Consider the following 19,867-nt stretch of genomic DNA (forward strand, 5'->3'; position numbering starts at 1 on the left):
TTCAGTTCTGTCAGAGTACAGGGAAAATCGGGTAGCCTCTTAGAAAACCAAACAATTAGAAAACCAGAATTAGGGTACGAAAGGAGTAATTACTCCATCCAAAAAATGGGGAAGTACAATCATAGTTCAACTCAGCTGTGAATGGGGGTTTTACAGTTAGAACAACATAAACAGGGAGCACTGATTTAGGCAAGCACTGTGATGTAACTCTATGACACGAGGGGGAAGGAAGGGGATTTTGTCTGTACTCTGGTGTGTGGGGAGCTATGGATGAGGTTACATGAAATAATAAATCCTCATCTACAGTGGGACATCCAAAGAGAAACTGAACTGAAAAATCAAGAAATAGTGTAAGCACAGAGAAGTGAAAAAAAGCTAAAACAATTTAAACTCAGGAGAAGTGAAGGGGGCGCCTGGGTGGCTCAGATGGTTGAGCGTCTGCCTTCGGCTCAGGTCATGATCCCAGAGTCCTGGGATCGAGTCCCGCATCAGGCTCCTTGCTCCTTGGGAGCCTGCTTCTCCCTCTGCCTCTCTCTCTCTCTGTCTCTCATGAATAAATAAATTAAAAATCTTTAAAAAAAAAAAGGAGAAGTGAAGGATGGGAAGGTGTGGGGCAGGATGCTGCTACTTTCTCTTATGAGCCTTGGAGCATGTGTCTTTTTCAATTATGTGTCTACAATATTTTCATAAAAATAAAATTAAACTTAAAAAAGGTATAAAAAGAAAAGAATCCCAAGAGCCTACCACGTCACTTTTAGCTTTAAAACTCTGGATAATCACCGGAATCATCCCGGACAAGAGGAAGCATATCTGTAGCACAGATCAGTAATCATTATTAAGTACTATTTCAACCTCGAATTCTCCCCATATGAAGAGCCGAATTATCTACATTTTAGTACAAAGTACATGAAAAGCTGGAACGTACAAAGCAAATGTTTTCATTTATCAGGTTAGGCTGAATTTACATTATTGCAACTGACGTGTAACTTTTCAGAAAGGTCTATAAAGTTAGTTTGAGCTCTTGTGCCAACACAGGATTACTCAATTATCTTCTATGAGTTGATAATTAATGGGATTAAGTACCCGAATCAAAAGGGAAGGTATGGTTTGTAGAAGTGAAATTACCTGAAGAAAGTCACGAAGAACTGTACCAGGTCCATAAAATTGCTGTGCTGGGAGAAGGCGATCTGTGAGGGAGAAACAGGGAGTGTGAGGAGGGAGGCTACACAGGAGCACCGGCAAACTCGGCCTTCTCAGTTCAAGAGACACACCTGAAATGTTCCAGGAGAGATTAATGAAATTGTTTTTCTTGAGGGAAAGTGGCTCATCCCTTTAGTTTCTTTTCTGGCTTAACCACCAACCCAAAAGTGATATCCTGAGGCTTCAACACAAACTCCTAGAGCACCCACCCCTCTGCTCTTGACATCAGATCTAAGTTCTTTTGGTGTGACCTTGAAGACTTCCCAGATTCCCAGTGTGAAAACCCCAATGCCAGGCAAGCCAGTTCACTCGCTACCTCCTTGGGCCTTCCTCTGGACAAAATGCTCTCCCTGTTTGCTTCAAGTTGGAGTTCCTGGATCTGCTTCGAGGCAGGGAGCCTCATCTGTGCCCTTCATCCCTTTGATACTTACGTGCTCAGTGAATACTCACTTCAGGATAGTATCTTTTTTTTTTTTAAACCATATCTCAAATTATACTACATTGAGTATCATCTGAGAGTCAATATGACACCAGTTGGAATCTAAATAATTTTATCATACAGTTAATAGTTTTTATGCCAAGAATATAAAAAATCCCTTATGTAGTTCATCTAAGACACCACTGACTGAAACAGGCATTATTTTGTATACTATCAAGAAAAAACACTGCCAATTATACTATGACAAAATACATTAAAAATCATTGTAAGATGCATCGTGATTTCAGAGATATCAGAACATGAAAAAAATGAGCATGGCAGGATTTATTATTAAGTGTGATAACTGTGTTGTTATTATTATCTATAATACTCATAGTATTAGCCAGATGTTATGGCATATTCCCTGCTTTTTTAAAGGGAACATAGCTCTCCTTGGGGAGACAATGGTACCGTAAGTAAAACAATTATTGAATAAGCTGATGATTGCTTCATACAATAAGTATGACAAAAATCAGAGAAGTAAATGATTAGCCACTTCTTTTTCTAATCTCACCGAACTCCCTATCTTTGTCAGGCAGCAGCTCCCATCCTACGGTAATGCAAGAGAAGTGCTAGACCCAGGCCCGAGCACTGGGACAATTCAATGCTCTGTGTTCTTTTTATGGCCAGACTCAAAAAGGCAGAAGACGTTTCCAGTGTTTGCCTTTTTTGATGGTCTTATTTTCTTTCTGATGTTCCATAAATAAAGTCCCAATACTACCTATTCAGGCCATAGGACATTATGGGGCATAGAATTTGCCATTCTTGTGTCTCTCCAGTGCCCATTTATAATCAGAAATACAAAGATACATAGACTTTATGCCATGGGTAGGGAGAAACCCACATTCTTTGCTTTTCCTTAATTTTTTATAGTAACTAGTCACAAATAAGAAGCCTCCTTGAGAATACTACGGCTACCGTCCTTGCGTAAAGCTTTTTAATAAGACTGGAGAAGGACGATTATTTAAAGGTTATTCGATCTTGAGGAATGACGATTCCAGGTTACAACACATAAAGAAGGAGAAGGAAACAGATTCTAGTCCATCCAATTCTGTTCGTAGATTTTAATCTTTTAAAGCATTAGTATGTCCTCAGTGTTTAGACTTAAACAGATCCTGAGATGCTTTTACTCACTGTCAGGTGCCAGAAAGTATGGATGTTAATAGTACCCTCTGAGGACTACCAGGGGTCTGTGTGCCCTGTGCCATGTTACACTCCCGCAGCGCTGGGATCACAACCATTAGCCTGACTTCTTGCTGACGCAGGGCCACACCACGTTCATGTCTAATTCAAAACCACAACGAACCAATAGAAACTGGCTGCCAGGGTGGCTGCTACCCAAGACTCACATTACTCTAAAAGGGGATCTCTTTTGTTCAATGTTATTCATCCAAGTCTCCACGGTTACGAGGTTTTGTAGGGAAGCAAAAGTCCTAACAGAAAAATGTTTATGAATAGACTGACCACTTAGAAACATCTAGTCTTGTTCAACACCTCACCCACCATGTCAGTTGATTAATCTTTGATTGACAGGCTGATGAGCTTATTGTCCAAACTGTGAACTTTTTTCTTTTTTTTTAAATATTTTATTTATTCATTTGACAGAGAGAGAGAGAGAGAGCACAAGCAAGGGGAGTGGCAGGCAGAGGGAGAGGGAGAAGCAGGCTTCCCCCTGGCCCCCTGGCCCCCCGGCAGGCAGCCTGATGTGAGATGTGGGACTCGATCCCAGGACCCTGCAATCATGACCTGAGCCGAAGGCAGACGTTTAACTGACTGAGCCACCCAGGCGCCCCCAAACAGAACTTCCAAGAGAAAAGGGGTGTGCTATTAAAAATGAACGCTGGGACAACAAGCATGAATTGGGCTGTCCTTACTCAGCCCGTCACATATGCAAAACAACTGCAAAAGCAATCTTGCGAGTGATGAGATTTTACTGAAAGTGCTGTTGGAGAACTGATCCCACAAAACCACTGGCAAATGGAGACCTGGCAGGATTATCACCTGAAGAGGGATGAAGGTTAAACTTCATCATAAACAAGATACTCCAAAGAGGATTAAGGGAGGACCCTGGAAAAGCTGATGAGGCCCTTGACTACCAAACCACGCTGTGCGATCAAATCTGAAGTGAAGGACTCCATTCGTGCTGTCCAGGCTTTGAGCACCATCTGCACAACTGAAGCCACACCTCTACTTATCTTGCTCAATTTTTCTTCATAGCCCTTTTATGCCCATTTATTTATCATCTTTCTCTTTCATTAGAAAATAAGATCTGTGAGGACAGGAACCTTGCTGCTGACTACTGTGTCTCCAGGGCCTAAAGCAGTGACTGGCATGGAAGAGGCATTTATTAAACACATGCTGAATAAAGGAATAGTGTAATTGGAAAAATAAGGACCCTCTCTCCAGCTTCCCCCAAAACTGAGTAAGACCAGATTGAGTTTTCTTTCTTCTAAGAATCAGCTCCTGGGTGGAACCGTAACTTAAATTTTGTTAACTGTAAAATTAAAACAAACATTTTTCATGCTTTTCAATTTCATTTTTTTAATGCTTTTTTAAAAGATTTTATTTATTTATTTGACACAGAGAGAGAGAGCAAGCACAAGCAGGGAGAACGGCAGACAGAAGAGAAGCGACGTGGGGCTCGATCCCAGGACCCTGGGATCATGACCTGAGCCGAAGGCAGATGCTTAATCGACTGGGCCACCCAAGCGCCCCTGAATTTCATTTTTCAAGACAATATTTTGATCAGCCCTTTCTTTCATGATTTATTATAAAATAAACATTGAAACAGACATTGAATTGTTTTTGGCTTTTCTGACACTGAAGATAATGGGGATTTCCTATAGTAAGATATACTTATTGCAAAGAAGAAAATGTCATTACAGACAATAGGTATCACTCCCCACACTCCAGCAAACCTAGAATTTATGTCCCCTTACATAACCTGCTTCTGCCTTACTTTCAGTAATAAGTTTGATTAAAGTGTGTTTGCCCAGAAATAGGGAAAGGGTGGGGCACAATATACTGCTTTTGTTCTAGCAAGGCTTTGACAGGCTACTTGACTTTATGTCATTGAATAATTTCGATTTTAAAAAAGCTAAATTTAAAAAGATATGGGTTGAATTCAGTTGATCTTGTATTTAACTTACTATTCCCCGTTTTGTTTTGTTTTTTTTACAGTGTCCTATACTTACTCCTACAAAGTATGTGCAAAATTTCACTGCACTGAAAAACAGACTCTGTAGAACAAAAGTGGCCATGATCCATGCCTCATTTACAGTATTAAGCCCACCAGGTCCATTATATTTTATTTTTATTTTTATACTACATTAAAAACTAATGATGCACTATCTGCTGGCTAACTGAAAATAAAGAAAATATGTGAAGTGTTTGTATATTCACTATACATCAATAAAATGGCAAAAAAAGAGAAAAAAACCCAATGCTAATACTTCACATACCAAAAAATAACAGTAATAATAATCAAATCAACGAGGATGTGGGGGAGTCCAAAATGGTATAAAAATAACAAGAAATGACTTTAACTCTTTTAGTAATAAATAACAAAGCCAGCCACACCAGAGGAGTGGGGAAGAAAAAACCTGGTCTAAGTAACTTTGGAAAGCATGATTTCGATGACATAGTAAGAATGAAGATAAAAAATGAATATGCACCCATATTTTAGTTAGTAAATTTGTTCCTCAGAAGATTATGGGTTAGCAATTCTAAAACCACTTAAGGTGCAGGGCACCTGGCTGGCGCAGCCGGAAGAGCATGGAACTCTTGGCTCTGAGGTCATGAATTTTAGCCCCACATTGGGTGTAGAGTTCACTTAAAAATAAATAAATAAAAACTACTTTTTTTAAAATTTTTTTAAGGATTTTATTTATTTGAGAGAGAGAGAGAATGAGAGATAGAAAGCACGAGAGGGAAGAGGGTCAGAGGGAGAAGCAGACTCCCTGCTGAGCAGGAAGCCCGATGTGGGACTCGATCCCGGGACTCCAGGATCATGACCTGAGCCGAAGGCAGTCGCTTAACCAACTGAGCCACCCAGGCGCCCAATAAAAACTACTTTTAAAAAATGAAAAAATCAATAATACTTCTATTACAAAAGAGTACAATGCACATATCATTATAGAATAATCTAAAAGCAGGGATGAAAAAGAGGAAGGAAAATAAAATGAACCTTAGGAAGCTTCTGAGAAATACTTATTAATATTTTAATATTTCATTGAAATTCTTTTCAGATTTTTTCAAAAATGTAATCGTATAGATTTGTATCTTCTATTTTTTATTCAGAAAAAAATCATAGATATAATTTTATATCAAGACATACCTATGTCACAAATAACTCAATCTAACTTTGAATATTTAACTTACTCTGGGCTTTGTTTTCTTCTATTAAAATCTTTGTTGCATTAAACATATCTTGAGCCATAAAGAAAGAAAGAAAGAAAGAAAGAAAGAAAGAAAGAGAAAGGAAGAAAGAAAGAAAGAAAGAAAGGAAGGAAGGAAGGAAGAAAAGAAAAGAAAAGAAAGAAAGAAAGAAAGAAAGTGTGCTTGCCCAGAGACCCTCTGGGTGTGCTAAATACATCTGACAAACTAAACTCAGAAGCCCAGCCAGCCCCAGGACTTAGGGTAGGATATGGTGGACCTGCATTTCCCAAGCACTAATTCTGTGCTTCAGCCAAACACGTGTTTTCAGGTTGCTCTAACTGCACTTGGTCCTTCCATCACCAGAGCGCCCTGCCCACCCATCTGCAGTGGGCCCCCCTGCCCCTCACTGCCCAGCCCAAACACTCCCTTCCTCATTCAGTCGCTGGGAATTGGCTCTCTCTTCTCTACACTCTCAGTGCCTGACCCACTTCCCTCTCACGGCATGGGACAGTCATATTCCACTTTATTCTGTGGCTGTCTATGCAGCGACGTCCTAGAAAAAAAAAGATTTCTGTACTCTTCTGTCTACAAAGGTATCAATTTCTGACTTTCTAATTGTTGTAGGAAAAAGAATGGAAAGGCAATTCCCTACCCCCCACAGAGGCAGATACACCTACCTCCAGAGAGCAAATAACACCATCTTATTCCAAGAACTAGGCCATGGTTCTCAAACTCTAGAGAGCTTGCAACAAAGTGCAAATCCTGGGTTCTATTCCTACTCCTGAAGCTTTAAACTCCCCAGGTGATTCTGATGCCAGTGTCCAAAGACTGTACTTTAGGAAACTGTGAAACAAGGAATTAAGGACAAAATCTACCCTGCTCCTTCCCCAGAACAATTCCTTTAGTGTTTCAGGCACTGCACTGAAAAAAAGTTGTCATTTTTACTTGGAAGGTTTGGCTCCGAAAGAAATTAACCTGGATCTTCCCCAGGGGCAGGGGTGTCACGGGGATGGTATACTGGGAAGGATGAGGGTAGAGGAAGAGACGGTAGTGCTTTGAAAAAAACAGAGAGGCATGGCCCAAACCTTGAGACCAGAAAATGGAGGGAATGGAGAAGATGTTCTAGAGTTTTGAAAGTGCCAGGGAATATGGGAGGACTGCATGGTAGGCCTGGGGAGGCTCTCCGGCCTCATTGATTATTCTGTGCCCAAATGGCCAAGCTTGTCACGCATGGGAATGAGGACAGCTGTCTTCAAACAAACCTGATGGCTGCAAGTCAGGGTACCTGGAGCAGCACTGACTGGTGAATGAAAATCAGAGGCCCTCCCTAGATCTCTGGGCTCGGGTAAGCCCTGAGTTTTCTATACTTCCTGAGAGAAGGGGATGGGGCTCTCTGGGAATGAATTTCTTATCAACTATGGTAGGAAGGGTGCTCTAAAACAACAAACAAAAAAAGTGATACATTTCTTATATTCAACTACCACAGAACAAATTCTTTTTCTAACATCTGTATTTCTAACATTTCTAACATTTGTGTAATCCACAAAATAGGTATTCGGAAACAGGTGAACGAATGGAGAAATGATACTGAACTGATACGGAACGACCACTGTTTAATACAGAAGGTTTGAAAAGAAAGAGAGGGACCTCTAGTTTGCATTTAGCTTCTCCACCAAGAACGATCTTCACTGTTATGAACACACAAGACAGGCAGAGGATGGGAAAGGACAGCTGGCCCCCCTGAGAAGTAGAGATGGTCAGCTCGTGGCAGCACCTGTCAGGCTCTGAGAAAACCCAAGGTCTGTGTGTACCTGGCAGAATCCTTGTGGGGGGCTCCCACGGCTCCTGAGGCCAACAGCTTCACCAGGACTCAACTCTGCCCAGTCTGGGAGCCAGTCAAGACCAGGGCCCCTCTGCTCTTCAACTCTCCCAGAGAAGAGGCTCTGCAGACACTGAAGATCTCGCTTCAGGACCTGAGAGGGCCAAAGTGGCCTTGGCTGCCATCTGGGCTCCTGGCTTCACCATGCCAACCTTGCCACATAGTTCTGGAACTGCAAGGCTGGAAGCCAGGGAAGAACGGATCCTCCCATAAGAACTCAGGCCTGTCTACAGAGAGCTTTCCACTCAGGCCTCAGCTGTGTCAAAGACAGAAGACTGTGACCATCCTAACCTGGGCCTACTTGCTGCTGCCTCCTTGAGTTTTGCTGTGACACAAAAAACCTTTCTTGTAGGAAATCTTGCCATCTGCAACCACATGGATGGATCTAGAAGGTATGATGCCAAGTGAAATAAGTCGGTCAGAGAAAGGCAAATACCATATGATCTGACTTATTGTGGAATTTAAGAAACAAAACAAATAAAAAAAAGAGACAAACCAAAAAACAGATTCTTAACATAGAGAACTGATGGTTACCAGAGGGGAGGGGGGTTGGGGGATGGAGGAAAGAGGTGACGGGGATTAGGGAGTGTACTTGTTGTGACGAGCACAGGGTGATGTATGGAATTGCTGAATCACAATATTGTACACCTGAAACTAATATTAACGCTGTATGTTAACTATACTGGAATTTTTCAAAAAAGAATAAAGAATAAAGGAACACTCAAACAAAAAACAAACCAAAATAATTTTCTTTAAAACAAAACAAAAACAAACCAAAGTTCTATAGGGAACTATGCTGAGACCACAGGCCCTGGACTGGATCCCAGTGCCCATCACCTGGCTTCACACACTACCCACCTGATGCTGGTTTGTGCTGGCACAGAAACTGTATACCCAGGCTCTGGTCAGAGCCTCAAGGCTAGTTAATTCCACCGAGCCACTCATTCCTGACGTGCAAGCTAACACTCACCATCTGTGCACGCCTAAACTCCCAGCTCTAAATACTGCTCTGTACTCACTTCCCTACATATCCTTCCAGCCATTCCTTCCACCACTCTCTAGAACTCCTATTCCATCTTATCATGATCATTAATAATTTAAAAATCATTAAGAACTACATACACTTGGTTGAAACACCTACAAGGGCCAAAGAGCTAATCATGCAATTGGGTTCCTGCTCCCTACGTCCTCTCCTTAAGGTTTCTCTCTTTGGCCCCCACCTTTATTTAGGTTTCTTTTCAGTTCTTCGGGGGTTACCTTTTAATCACTAATAAGTTTTTTAAAAATTTGCTATTTCTTGACTTAACCATTTTAGGCATCACTTACTGATTTCCTACTATAATGGAAGGTGACTGAGACCACCATTCCCACTTGCCCTTTCCAGTCTAGTTACATCTTTGTTTTTAGTGCCTCTGTCGGTTTCGGTGTCGTTATTCTGAGGGGTGATGGTGCTGGAAGGATGCTAACAGAGACAGGGAATGGACAGAACACCCTTGGATACAGGGAAAGGATGTGCCTGTTACTCACAGGCAGCTGCAGGCGCAGGAAACAACACAGTGTGGCCTGCTGCAAGGCAGCGTCCCAGGCCTCACGGCCCACGGGGAGGAGCCCTCAGGCCTCTGATGCACCCCTGCTTGGAAGGGAAGTCAGTGGCTCCCAGGGAAGCTCCCTTCGCCATTTCACCAGGGTGAGGCATGTTAGACAGGGTTTTGTCCCTGACTCCTGACTGTTCTAGAGACTGCCCAATAGTAGTCAATAACTGGTAAAACCCTAGTAAAATGCTGTGCACTTCCTGCAAAGTAAAAAGAGAAGGTCAGTTCCAAGATACAACCCAGCTGGCTTAGATGTGCTAAGATCCCAGCTAGCCTAGGCTGCAGGCCCAGCTGAGGCTACTTTCAGAAGTTTAAATAATAAGGTGGGCCTTTATTATCTTTTTTCTATCACCTGTAATTGTTTTCAATTTTTTATTACAGAATTTAAAACTTCTTAAAAAGTAGAGAGAACAGTATTATGAACCCCGTGTGCTCATCACCCACGTGTAGTAATTACCAGCTCAAGGCCAGTCTAGTTTCAGGCATACACTACCCACTTTCTCCAAAATCGTATTATTTTGAAGCAAATCCCAGGTCTCCTATCATTTCATTCTTAAATATTCCAATATATATAGTACCTCTTAACTACTCTCTTTGTAAAATTAGGATGTTTGTGTCCTCATTTCTTTCTTTTCTTCTACCTCTCAACTCTTCTGACAACATGCTAGAACAATTCAATCCTCTAATGCCAGACTGTGCAGACTGGGATGACAAATTCTTGGTCTCCAACCCCAGCCGGCACCTTAGCCCTGGTCGGCAATCATTCTGATAATATCAGAAAAAGCTGTCAGCACCTTTAGAAGAGATGCAAAAGTTGCAACAAAAAAAGAACAAAGTTCTGATACCAACCCAAAAGCTCCCGTACCTACAACTACACATCCGTCTAGTACATACCTGTGACATGTCTACCACGGATCAACACTGTGACACTGAGGACACAGAAATATAAGACATTGTCCTTGCCCTTAAGGACAACCTCTGTAGAGTGAAAAGCCAGATAAGCCTATGGCTGTGGAGGCACAAATGAGGAAAGAAAGTTGCTATGGGATACGCCTGAGGGTCACCTGATGGACCCCTCCCCTGGGTTTCTAAACAAGAATTCTACCTGGACTCCCCAACTCAGGTCCAGCTCCTTCTAATCCATTCTCCCAACTGCTGCCAGAGGGGTCTTTTGTGAAAATACCGATCTTCAGTCGCAACATTTCAACGACTCCCAGTGGTTTTCAGGCTATGGTTCCAAGCCCTCAGCCGAAACCTCCAGTCTCTTCCCGACAGCTTTTGCTTAGTTCTCCAGCACCTTGCTCACAGCGCTGCCACTTCACGTCTGCAAAACTCCTGGTAGTTCTTGAAGGTGACTGGGTATGCCCTTTCCCCACCCCAAATACCCCTGCTCCCCCACCTCACGCTCCTGAGACTCAGCTCTGGTACTGCCCATCCTCACTCAGACTCAGGCGGCACGGGACACTCCCCTCTCCCCCCAGGGCTCCCAGGAGCACGGGGGCACAGCCTGCCACCCAGCATCGCACAGCTCCTCCTGTCCATTCAAGGCTGCTGCTTTGGGCCACAAAGTCTGCTGAGTGAGCAGATGTTAAAGGAAGCCTCCTGGCTATGGAGATCACGGCAGAGAGATCTGTTATAGATGGAGAATGACTTCCCAGCCACAGGTGGTATTCACAGATGGTGTGGATGAGACTGTCCAGGGAGAGAGGGTCCAGAGGACATTCAAGGGAGCAATGATACTGAAGAACTAAGAAGAAACAGCCAGAGCCATGGATGAAAGTGGAAAAGAAGAGGCTTTCAGGAAGAAGGAATAATAAATAATGATCCTAATGAAAACCACAAGGTAGTACAAGAACCTTAAATGCCACTTTGAAATAAAGAAAGATTTATACTTTGAGTAGTTCAGTTCTAAACGTATTTCATAGCTTTATAATTCTTTAAAATTCTTACGGCACAGATATCTAACACCAGGAGGTATGTACATACATCATCATCATCATCATTATACAAGAAATATAAACATTAAAAGTGTACCTGACGTTATTCGTAACAGCCAAAGAGTGAAAACAACCCCCAAGTATCCATCAACAGATGAATGGATAAACAAAATGTGGCATATCCAGACAATAAAATATCATTCGATCCTTAAGAGGAGTTAAGAACTCAAACATACTAAATATGGATGAATCTTGAAAACATTATGCTAAGTGAAAGAAGCCAGTCACAAAGGACCATATGTTGGGGCGCCTGGGTGGCCTCAGTTGTTAAGTGTCTGCCTTCGGCTCAGGTCATGATCCCGGGGTCCTGGGATCGAGCCCCGCATCGGGCTCCCTGCTCCGTGGGGGGCCTGCTTCTCCCTCTCCCACTCCCCGCTTGTGTTCCCTCTCTCGCTGTGTCTCTCTCGGTCAAATAAATAAATAAAATCTTAAAAAAACAACAACAACAAAGAACCATATGTTATGTAATACAATTAATATGAAATGCCAAAATAAGCAAATCTACAGCGATAGAAAGTAAACTGGTGGTTGCCAGGGTCTATGGAGAGGAAGGAATGGGCAGTGACTGCTAATGAGTACAGGATTTCTTTTTGGGGTGATGAAAATACTCTAAAACTGATTGTGGTCACGGCTATACAACTCTGTGAATATACTAAAAACTACTAAATTGTGTGCTATAAATTGGTGAATTGTATGGCATGTGAATTATATCTCAATAACACGGCTACCAAAAGAAGTATATGAGTCAATAAAAGTTTCATACATCCTTTGCTTAGGAGAGCAATCCTGTTAGCACCCATAAACATAACTCTAAAGTCTAAATGAATGCTCAGTTCTCAATACAAATTCTGTGTTGCCTTCACTTGTGAACACTAGCCTCTTACATAAACCAACAGATGAAACACCCAGCGTGGAGAGGGCTTTAATATTAGTTCCACATTACAATAACAACCTCTGTTGCAGAGCCAGTAACAAGCCAGAACCCCAGCTTCACCGCCCACCTTCCCACCTCACACAAAACATCTGCCTGTCCATTCTCTATCTTGAATACCTACCCTCCCAAACCATGGGCATGGCTATGCCAGCTGAGTCCTTGCTTACTGGCAAGGACACCCAGGATCGCTTTCAGAAAGCAAAGGCTGAGGAAGGGGCACTCACCCATAGGAGCAACTCCCCAGGAAACAGGCACAACCGGCCCCAACACACCCATCACCCTCCTGCACACAAGGCCTTCTCAATCTGGGTGGTTTTTTTTTTTTTTTTTTTAATTTTAAACTGCATCTACAAAGTTTTTTATAGTTGGTTTCAAATTCCCTCAGTTAACAGTTATAGGTTTTGATCTGTTCCTAATTATGGAAAAGAATCCTGGGATTGGTTCAGAGCAAAGGAACTTGAGTTTAACATTACCATTTTTAAAGCACCAAGGTTTACATGAATTCTGAGTAAAGAACTAGATTTCCTCAGTTATTTTGCTTTAAAAAATGAGAGAGACAAAAAGGCTTTTGCCTGCACTGAAAGCCATACTAAAATTTAACCAAATGGCCTACGCTGCAATCTATTCTCTTCCTTCAACGAGTCTCTACATTTTTACTGAATCTGGATAGTCTCTAAGTGTGCATGGGTGTGTTTAAGAGCGAAATACATCTAGGAAAGCTCAGGCTCTGAGATTAAGAGCACTACAGAAAGGCAAAGCCCCCTCTGTTGAGCACATCACTTCATGAGCCCAGGAAGACGCAAGCTCAGCCCTCCACACGCACACCCCCACATACGGTCCCAAGTGCAGAGATCTGGTGTCGTGTGAAGATACCGAGAACACACAATGTCACAGATCTAGTCACACTGCCTGCAAATTCTACAGTTAGTTGTACACCAAAGAGCAAAAAGACACAGTTCCAACAGAACTTACCTGCTTGTTCAAGGAGAGCTTGGCAAGCTAAGTGGTGAGCATGCCATAGTTTATTTTCGAAAGTGCTCCTGAATACAGCTTTCTTAAGTGGATCTTATTCAAGTAAGTGATCTAGCCCAGGTGAAGAGCCCCCCAAAATCAAGCAGCAAATCAACATCTCTTTGACTCTTAAACTTAAAATTAGTACTTTAAAAAAAGTAAGTGTGGGGAAGAGATCCCTCTAGAAGGAAATGCTCTAAAACCATTTCAGTGGCTTTCAGAGGGTGGAGCAACAGGGCATTGGGAGGAAAAAAACTAGAACTCAGCATTGGCAACAGCACGACTATCTCCAGCATAAGAGCCTGTTTATATGCACAGAGCCCTCTTTTCAAATGGGAAAAATGTCAGCAGTATAAGTTAAGATTTTCACTAAGAATCTTAAAAATGTTAACCATTTTTCAGCTATACACAATAAAGTCTGAAGTTCAGATTCAGAAATAATAAGGTATGCCAGTATGAAAATAATCTCAACTTAAAACAAGCCAAGAAATAATATTTACTAGACCCCAAATCAAATATTTTATAAAATTGGATAGTGTTAGATGCTACCAGATTGAAATTGTCTGACTGGAGCCTAGAGTTCAACCTTTATGGAGTCAAACAACCTAAATCCCTGGTTGGCACCTAATATTCCCTTTACCTTGGTGCTGTGTACACTCTATAATCCCTCCTCTTGAGTGTGGGTGGGCCTGACCCAATCAGGTGAATGTATTTATTTATTTATTTGTTTGTTTGTTTATTTTTAAACACAGGGCCTGAACTCATCACCCTGACATCAATACCTGAACCGAGATTAAGAGTCAGACACTTAACTGACTTAGCCACCCAGGCGCCCCCAGATGACTGCTTTTAAAAGAGGGTCTTGAGGTCAATCAGGAAAAGTCAGAAAAAGTTGAAACTTCAGTAGATATATCTGTATTTTTGGTTGAAAATTTTAACTTCTAAGTGTTATACAAATGGAATCATACAGTATGTAAATTTCTAAGATCCCTCCCCCCAACTCAGCAAAATTTTCTTGGGATTCATCCAAATTGTTGTATCAATAGTTTGTTTCTTCTTATTGCTGAGTGTTATTCCATGATATAAAATAAATAAATAAAATCTTAAAAACTGTGGCCAGTTTGCGGACTGCTGGGGGTTGGTGCTGCAGGACTGTTCCCAGTCTGCAGAGACTCTTCCCCGTTGTCTGCCCAGCTCGGCTCCGCAATGCCGCTGGACCTCAGCAAGTGGTCCGGGCCTTTGAGCCTGCAGGAAGTGGGCGAGCGGCTGCAGCATGCGCTGCAGGTCAAATACACCAGGACAGAGGTCGACGAGCTGATCAAAGTGCTGACGCCCACCCAAGTTAAGAACCGGCCTGCCAGTATTGTGTGGGATGGCCTTGTTCCAGGTAAACTCTACACCTTGGTCCTAACAGATCTGGATGCTCTCAGCAGGAAGGGCCCCAAATACAGGGAATGGCACCATTTTCTGGTGGTCAACATGAAGGGCAACGACATCAGCACTGGCAGAGTCCTCTCCAATTATGTCAGCTCTGGGCCTCCAGATATATCTGGCGCAGGCCTTCACCGCTATGTCTAGCTGGTTTATGAATAGAATGGGCCACTGAAGTGTGACGAGCCCATCTTCAGCAACCGATCTGGAGACCCCCGGGGCAAATGCAAAGTGGCATCTTTCCGCAAAAAGTACGAGCTTGGGCTGCTGGTGGCTGGTACATGTTACCCGGCGGAATGGGATGCCTATGTGCCCAAACTCTATGAGCAGCTGTCTGGGAAGTAGGGGAATGCTAGGAGACAGAAACCGTCCTGGAAGTCTCAACCAGTGTTCTCCAGTTCAGTGATGCATGTAGATTTCTCAGGGGAGGCCTGAGCAATCAGATAATGGTTTAGAGTGACTTTTCCTTCTGCCTGTCCTTTAGAGGGTCACGCCCCCATTTATGTTTTGATCAAATTTGAACTCCATTTTGGGGGATATTTTGGTACTGTGTTGGGGTCATCAAATTCTTAATATAAGAATAGCAATCCAGAATTTAAAGAAATAAAAATTCAGGTGAAAAGACCAGGTCTATAGTAATAGAGCAGAGCGTCAAAGAATCTTGAAGGGAGGTTTAAAAAAAAAGATCCATTGCCTCTGCTTTGTGAGCCTGAGTCCGGAATTGTGCATGGGGGCACTTCTGGGTCGTGTTTTCACGGCCCATGTCTCCCACCAAGACAGCCAGAGGCTGGCGTGTGCACTAACCCCCAACGTGGTACATCTCAGACAATTTACTAGGGATCAGTGTCCTGTTCTGGCTCCTTCGAAGAGCAGTACTGGAAAAAGCAACAGGGAAAGTGGCTTTGCAATTAAGACAAAGCCAACTAGATGAGCTGCAGCGCTGGGTGAGGCCGTTGTCAGAAATCCCTAAATCTGTGTCTGTCGAACTCTTGTCTATAGAAAAGCCGATCTGGAGTTGCAGATTATTGTGTTAATTCTGCTGTTTGCTTATAGTTGAATAAAAAGAAAAACACTGTGTTGATGAAAAAAAAAAAGAAGAAGTCAAAGGATGCAACTGAGAAAGAAAAGGACATGAAAGGACTCAGTTAAAAAAAAAAAAAAGATGTATCCTGAAGATAAACCTTTATCACCGGAGTCCTTATCAGAATCAGATTATATTGAGGGGGTACGGGCAAAAAAGAAGAAAAGCAGTGAAGAATGAGAAAAAGTAACAGTAAGAAAAAGGAGCATAAAAAACAGGATAAGGAGAAAAAGATGGCGGCAAGTTCAAGTCCTGACTGGTCATGACATTGTAAGAAAAATCAGGTTTCCTTTATAAAGAAAGTGCAATGTCTAAGGAAATTTCAACTGTGAGAATTAGGACATAATTACTAAAATGCATGAATGTTCCCGTTTTTAGAATTAGTCCTGGACTATTCAGTAGCCATGTGGATGCCACTGTGTGAAAGGGCCATAACTGTTGCCTGCTGCTTGAACATCCGTTTTTTTCTCTTCCAGTGCTTAACAACTCTGGGAGATATTACACTGCAGTTGTGCTAGTGGTTAAGATATTCGGGGATAAAGTTAATATGTCTGACTAGAAGTATCTCATGATAAATCAACAGAAGTTGAATCTGGATACATCATTAAGGTATAATCAGAAATGATCAGGTGACTCTAGATAACATTTTTGAAATAGGGATCACATTGATATTTCAAAATCCTTACTCTGTAGGTAAGTGTATTTTAATTTTGTCCCTTCTATACTTTTATATACCTGGGGAAGGAGCTTTTGGGGGGGGCTGCTAACTCTTCAGCTAGCAGAAGAGCATGCTTTTTATCCTCACACATCCTATTTCTGCAAACACAGTAGCCATGCTTCATGGGGAGGGCACAGCAGGGTACAGCACTCTTGCCATTGGACATCCTTGGACTCTGTCGTTTGCTCTTTTAAGTGAACCAGAGAAAGAGCCCTTTGCAGCATGACAGAGCCTCAAAGGCTCTGGAATTTACCTCCACTTCAGTAATGCTGAATGTTTTTTAGCATTACAAAGTGTGATAACATTTGAATTAATTCTGACTACACTTTGACTTTGGAGGGGAATCATTTCAAATAGATATTGGTACTTTTTGAAATTGATTGCCAAAAATTCTAAAATGCATGTTTTATACTGTTAGGTTTTAACTAGTCAGGAATATTTTATGTAACCAGTGATAGTTACTTTTGTTATGAATTTGGTTTAGGTTGTAATGTTTAGCTTTTATTAACTCCTTATTCTTGCTATCTTAAATTCCTTGCTGTATTTAATGGCATACTTGCCAAGATATCTAGCATGTAAAACAGACAAACAAACAAAAAACCCCAACAGGCTTTTGGGGCGCCTGGGTGGCTCAGTCGTTAAGCGTCTGCCTTCAGCTCAGGTCATGATCCCAGGGTCCTGGGATCAAGTCCTGCATGAGGCTCCCCGCTCAGCAGGGAGTCTGCTTCTCCCTCTAGTCCTCCCCCATGCTTGTGCACTTGTGCTCTCTCTCGCTCTCTCTCTTAAATAAATAAATAAAATCATTAAAAAAAAACAGGCTTTTGATTTTTTTTTTCCAAACAGCTTCACATTGAAGCTGAGACTTACCATAAACAAGTTGAGTGGCAGGTCTGGTATGCTATGTCTTGTTACAAAAAGCTACTGCCAGAATCTTAGTAAACACAATATTTTAAGAAGTTGTCTTTGTATATTCATAACAAATTATGACAAGTGAGAATTACATTATGCTCTTCCTGTGTCATATTTTACTAAAATTTTGTATCTTGTAGCTCCTGCTGAATTGTTTACTAGTAATGTTAAACAGAACTGATAAATCATTTTTACTTTATATTTTTATATAATCAGGTAACATGAAATATAATTTGATGTACAATTTTGCCTGTTACAGAGGGTGTGCTAATTATAGTGGTATATACACAAAACATTTTGGCATGACAAGAAGCTAAATAAATAGCTATTTCACTTTAGAAGGAAAAGGCTGTTATCCCTAATAAGTTGATTTTGTGTAAGATGTGATGATTAGGTCGAAGTTCATTTATCTGTCGATGGCTGTCCAGTTGTTCCAGCACCACTTATTTGAAAGGCTATCCTTCTTCCACTGAATTAATTGTCTTTGTTCCTTTGTCAAAAATCAGTTGGACACATTTATGTGGTTCTGTTTCAGGTTCTTTATTCTATTCCTTGATCTGTGTCTATCCCTCCACCAATAACCACAAAGTCTTGATTACTGTAGCTAAACAGTAAGCCTTAACACTGTGTACAGTGATTCCTCCCACATTATTCCTCTTTTTCACACCTGTTACAGCTATTTTAGAAGCTCTGCTTTTTTGTATAAATTTTAGAATAAGCTTGTTTATATCTTCAAAAAAAGATCTTGCTGTGATATTTAAAATTTTTTATAACTGGGGACGCCTGGGTGGCTCAGTCAGTTAAGCGTCTGCCTTCGGCTCAGGTCATGATCTGAGGGTCCTGGGATCGAGTCCCGCATCGGGCTCCCTGCTCAGTGGGGAGTCTGCTTCTCCCTCTGCCTCTGCCTCTCCTCCTGCTTGTGCTCTCTCTCTGACAAATAAATAAATAAAATCTTAAAAAAAATAAAAATTTTTATAATTGGGTCAAAAATATTTAAGATAAAATTTACTGTTTTAAGCCTTTTTAAGTGTATGATTCAGTAGTTAAGCACAGATGCTGCAAAGATTAGAGAACAGTGTGAATACCTTTGTGTCAATACATGTGAAAAAATGAAATAATGCCTAGAAAAGATTATCTTAAATGACTGAAACAGAAAGAGAAAACCCAAAATATCCTACAACTTTTAAAGAAGTTGAATCAACAGTTAAAAGAAATTGCCACAAATAAAAAATACTAATGATTTTATAAGGGAGATCTATTAAGTATTCAAGGTTCACACAATTCTAATCTTATATAATCTCTTCCAGAAATGAGAAGAAATCTCAATTTATAATTATTAAAGGTGAGTTTAACCTTGATATAAAAATGGAACAAGGACAGTAAAAGAAAACTAGATGAATGGTGGTGTCATTCAGAGAAAGGAAGCATGGGGTGTGGGGCTAAGGTCATAACAATGACTACGTGCCGACAGCAGGAGCTTGTGATTATCCAGTTAGAGATGTCTACTAAGCAGCGACCGAGAATACTGGTCTGGAGCGCAAGGAGAAGCTGGGCTGGAGATGGAACTGAGAATCACCCATACAGAAAGAGCACCATAAGTCCTTTAAGTGGGATGGAATTACCCAGGGAAACTGTGTAGGATGAAGACAAAAGAGAATCAATGCCTGATTCCCAGACAACCTCAATGTTTAAGGAAGCAGATTCCCTAAAGAGCCTGGCCAGAGAATCAGGGAAAGGACGGACCAGGAAAGCAAGAAAGACAGCAACTCCAATCACTCTGAGAAGGAGAGGAGACTGGAGAATTTGATGACTGGCATCCGCTAAGACAAAACAGTTTCAGGACGTGGTGAGCGAAGGAGGCACTGCTGTAGGCTGTTGGATGAGTGGGTGAGAGGAAGCACAAACAGGGAGCCAACACTAGAGCAGGCTGGCTGAGGAGGGAAGCAGAGAGTGTGTAAGATCAAAGGGAAGAGCAGACTAGAGGATGAACACACGGGTGGACCAGCTAGACAGAGAAAGGGAAGCAGTTGGTGAGAAAAAAAACAACACAGAGCCTATCCCCACATTCCAGGAATGAAAAGATTCTTCTGAAAAGATTCTTCTTTAGTCGCAGTCCGAAGACATGAACACACAATCACCAGGACTCGGTTTCAAATCCCTCCTAACTGATCAGTGACGACTTGCTTCTGAGAGTCGGCAAACGGCCTCAAACCAGGCCCGTGACCATGTTTCTATGGCTAATGCTGCACCAGTCCCTGAA

The 19,867-nt window shown here is 41.8% G+C and overlaps 1 protein-coding gene and 1 pseudogene across 5 annotated transcripts in view; one reads left to right on the forward strand and one right to left on the reverse strand.

Moving 5' to 3' along the window:
- ATRN (attractin) overlaps positions 1–19,867 on the reverse strand; it is a 154,650-nt gene that overhangs the window by 29,958 nt on the left and 104,825 nt on the right. For 4 of the 5 annotated variants that reach the window (XM_028118593.2, XM_028118597.2, XM_028118594.2 and 1 more), the window contains one exon: positions 1,126–1,187. In XM_028118593.2, coding sequence (XP_027974394.2) covers positions 1,126–1,187 — 62 coding nt within the window. The other variant, XM_028118596.2, reaches the window with a different exon arrangement.
- On the forward strand, positions 14,675–15,244 carry LOC114220640 (phosphatidylethanolamine-binding protein 1 pseudogene; annotated as a pseudogene).

Source organism: Eumetopias jubatus, unplaced genomic scaffold, assembly GCF_037043125.1.
Source record: "Eumetopias jubatus isolate StellerSeaLion01/CBP00866 unplaced genomic scaffold, mEumJub1_p1.0 scaffold_9, whole genome shotgun sequence".
Classification (NCBI taxonomy): domain Eukaryota; kingdom Metazoa; phylum Chordata; class Mammalia; order Carnivora; family Otariidae; genus Eumetopias; species Eumetopias jubatus.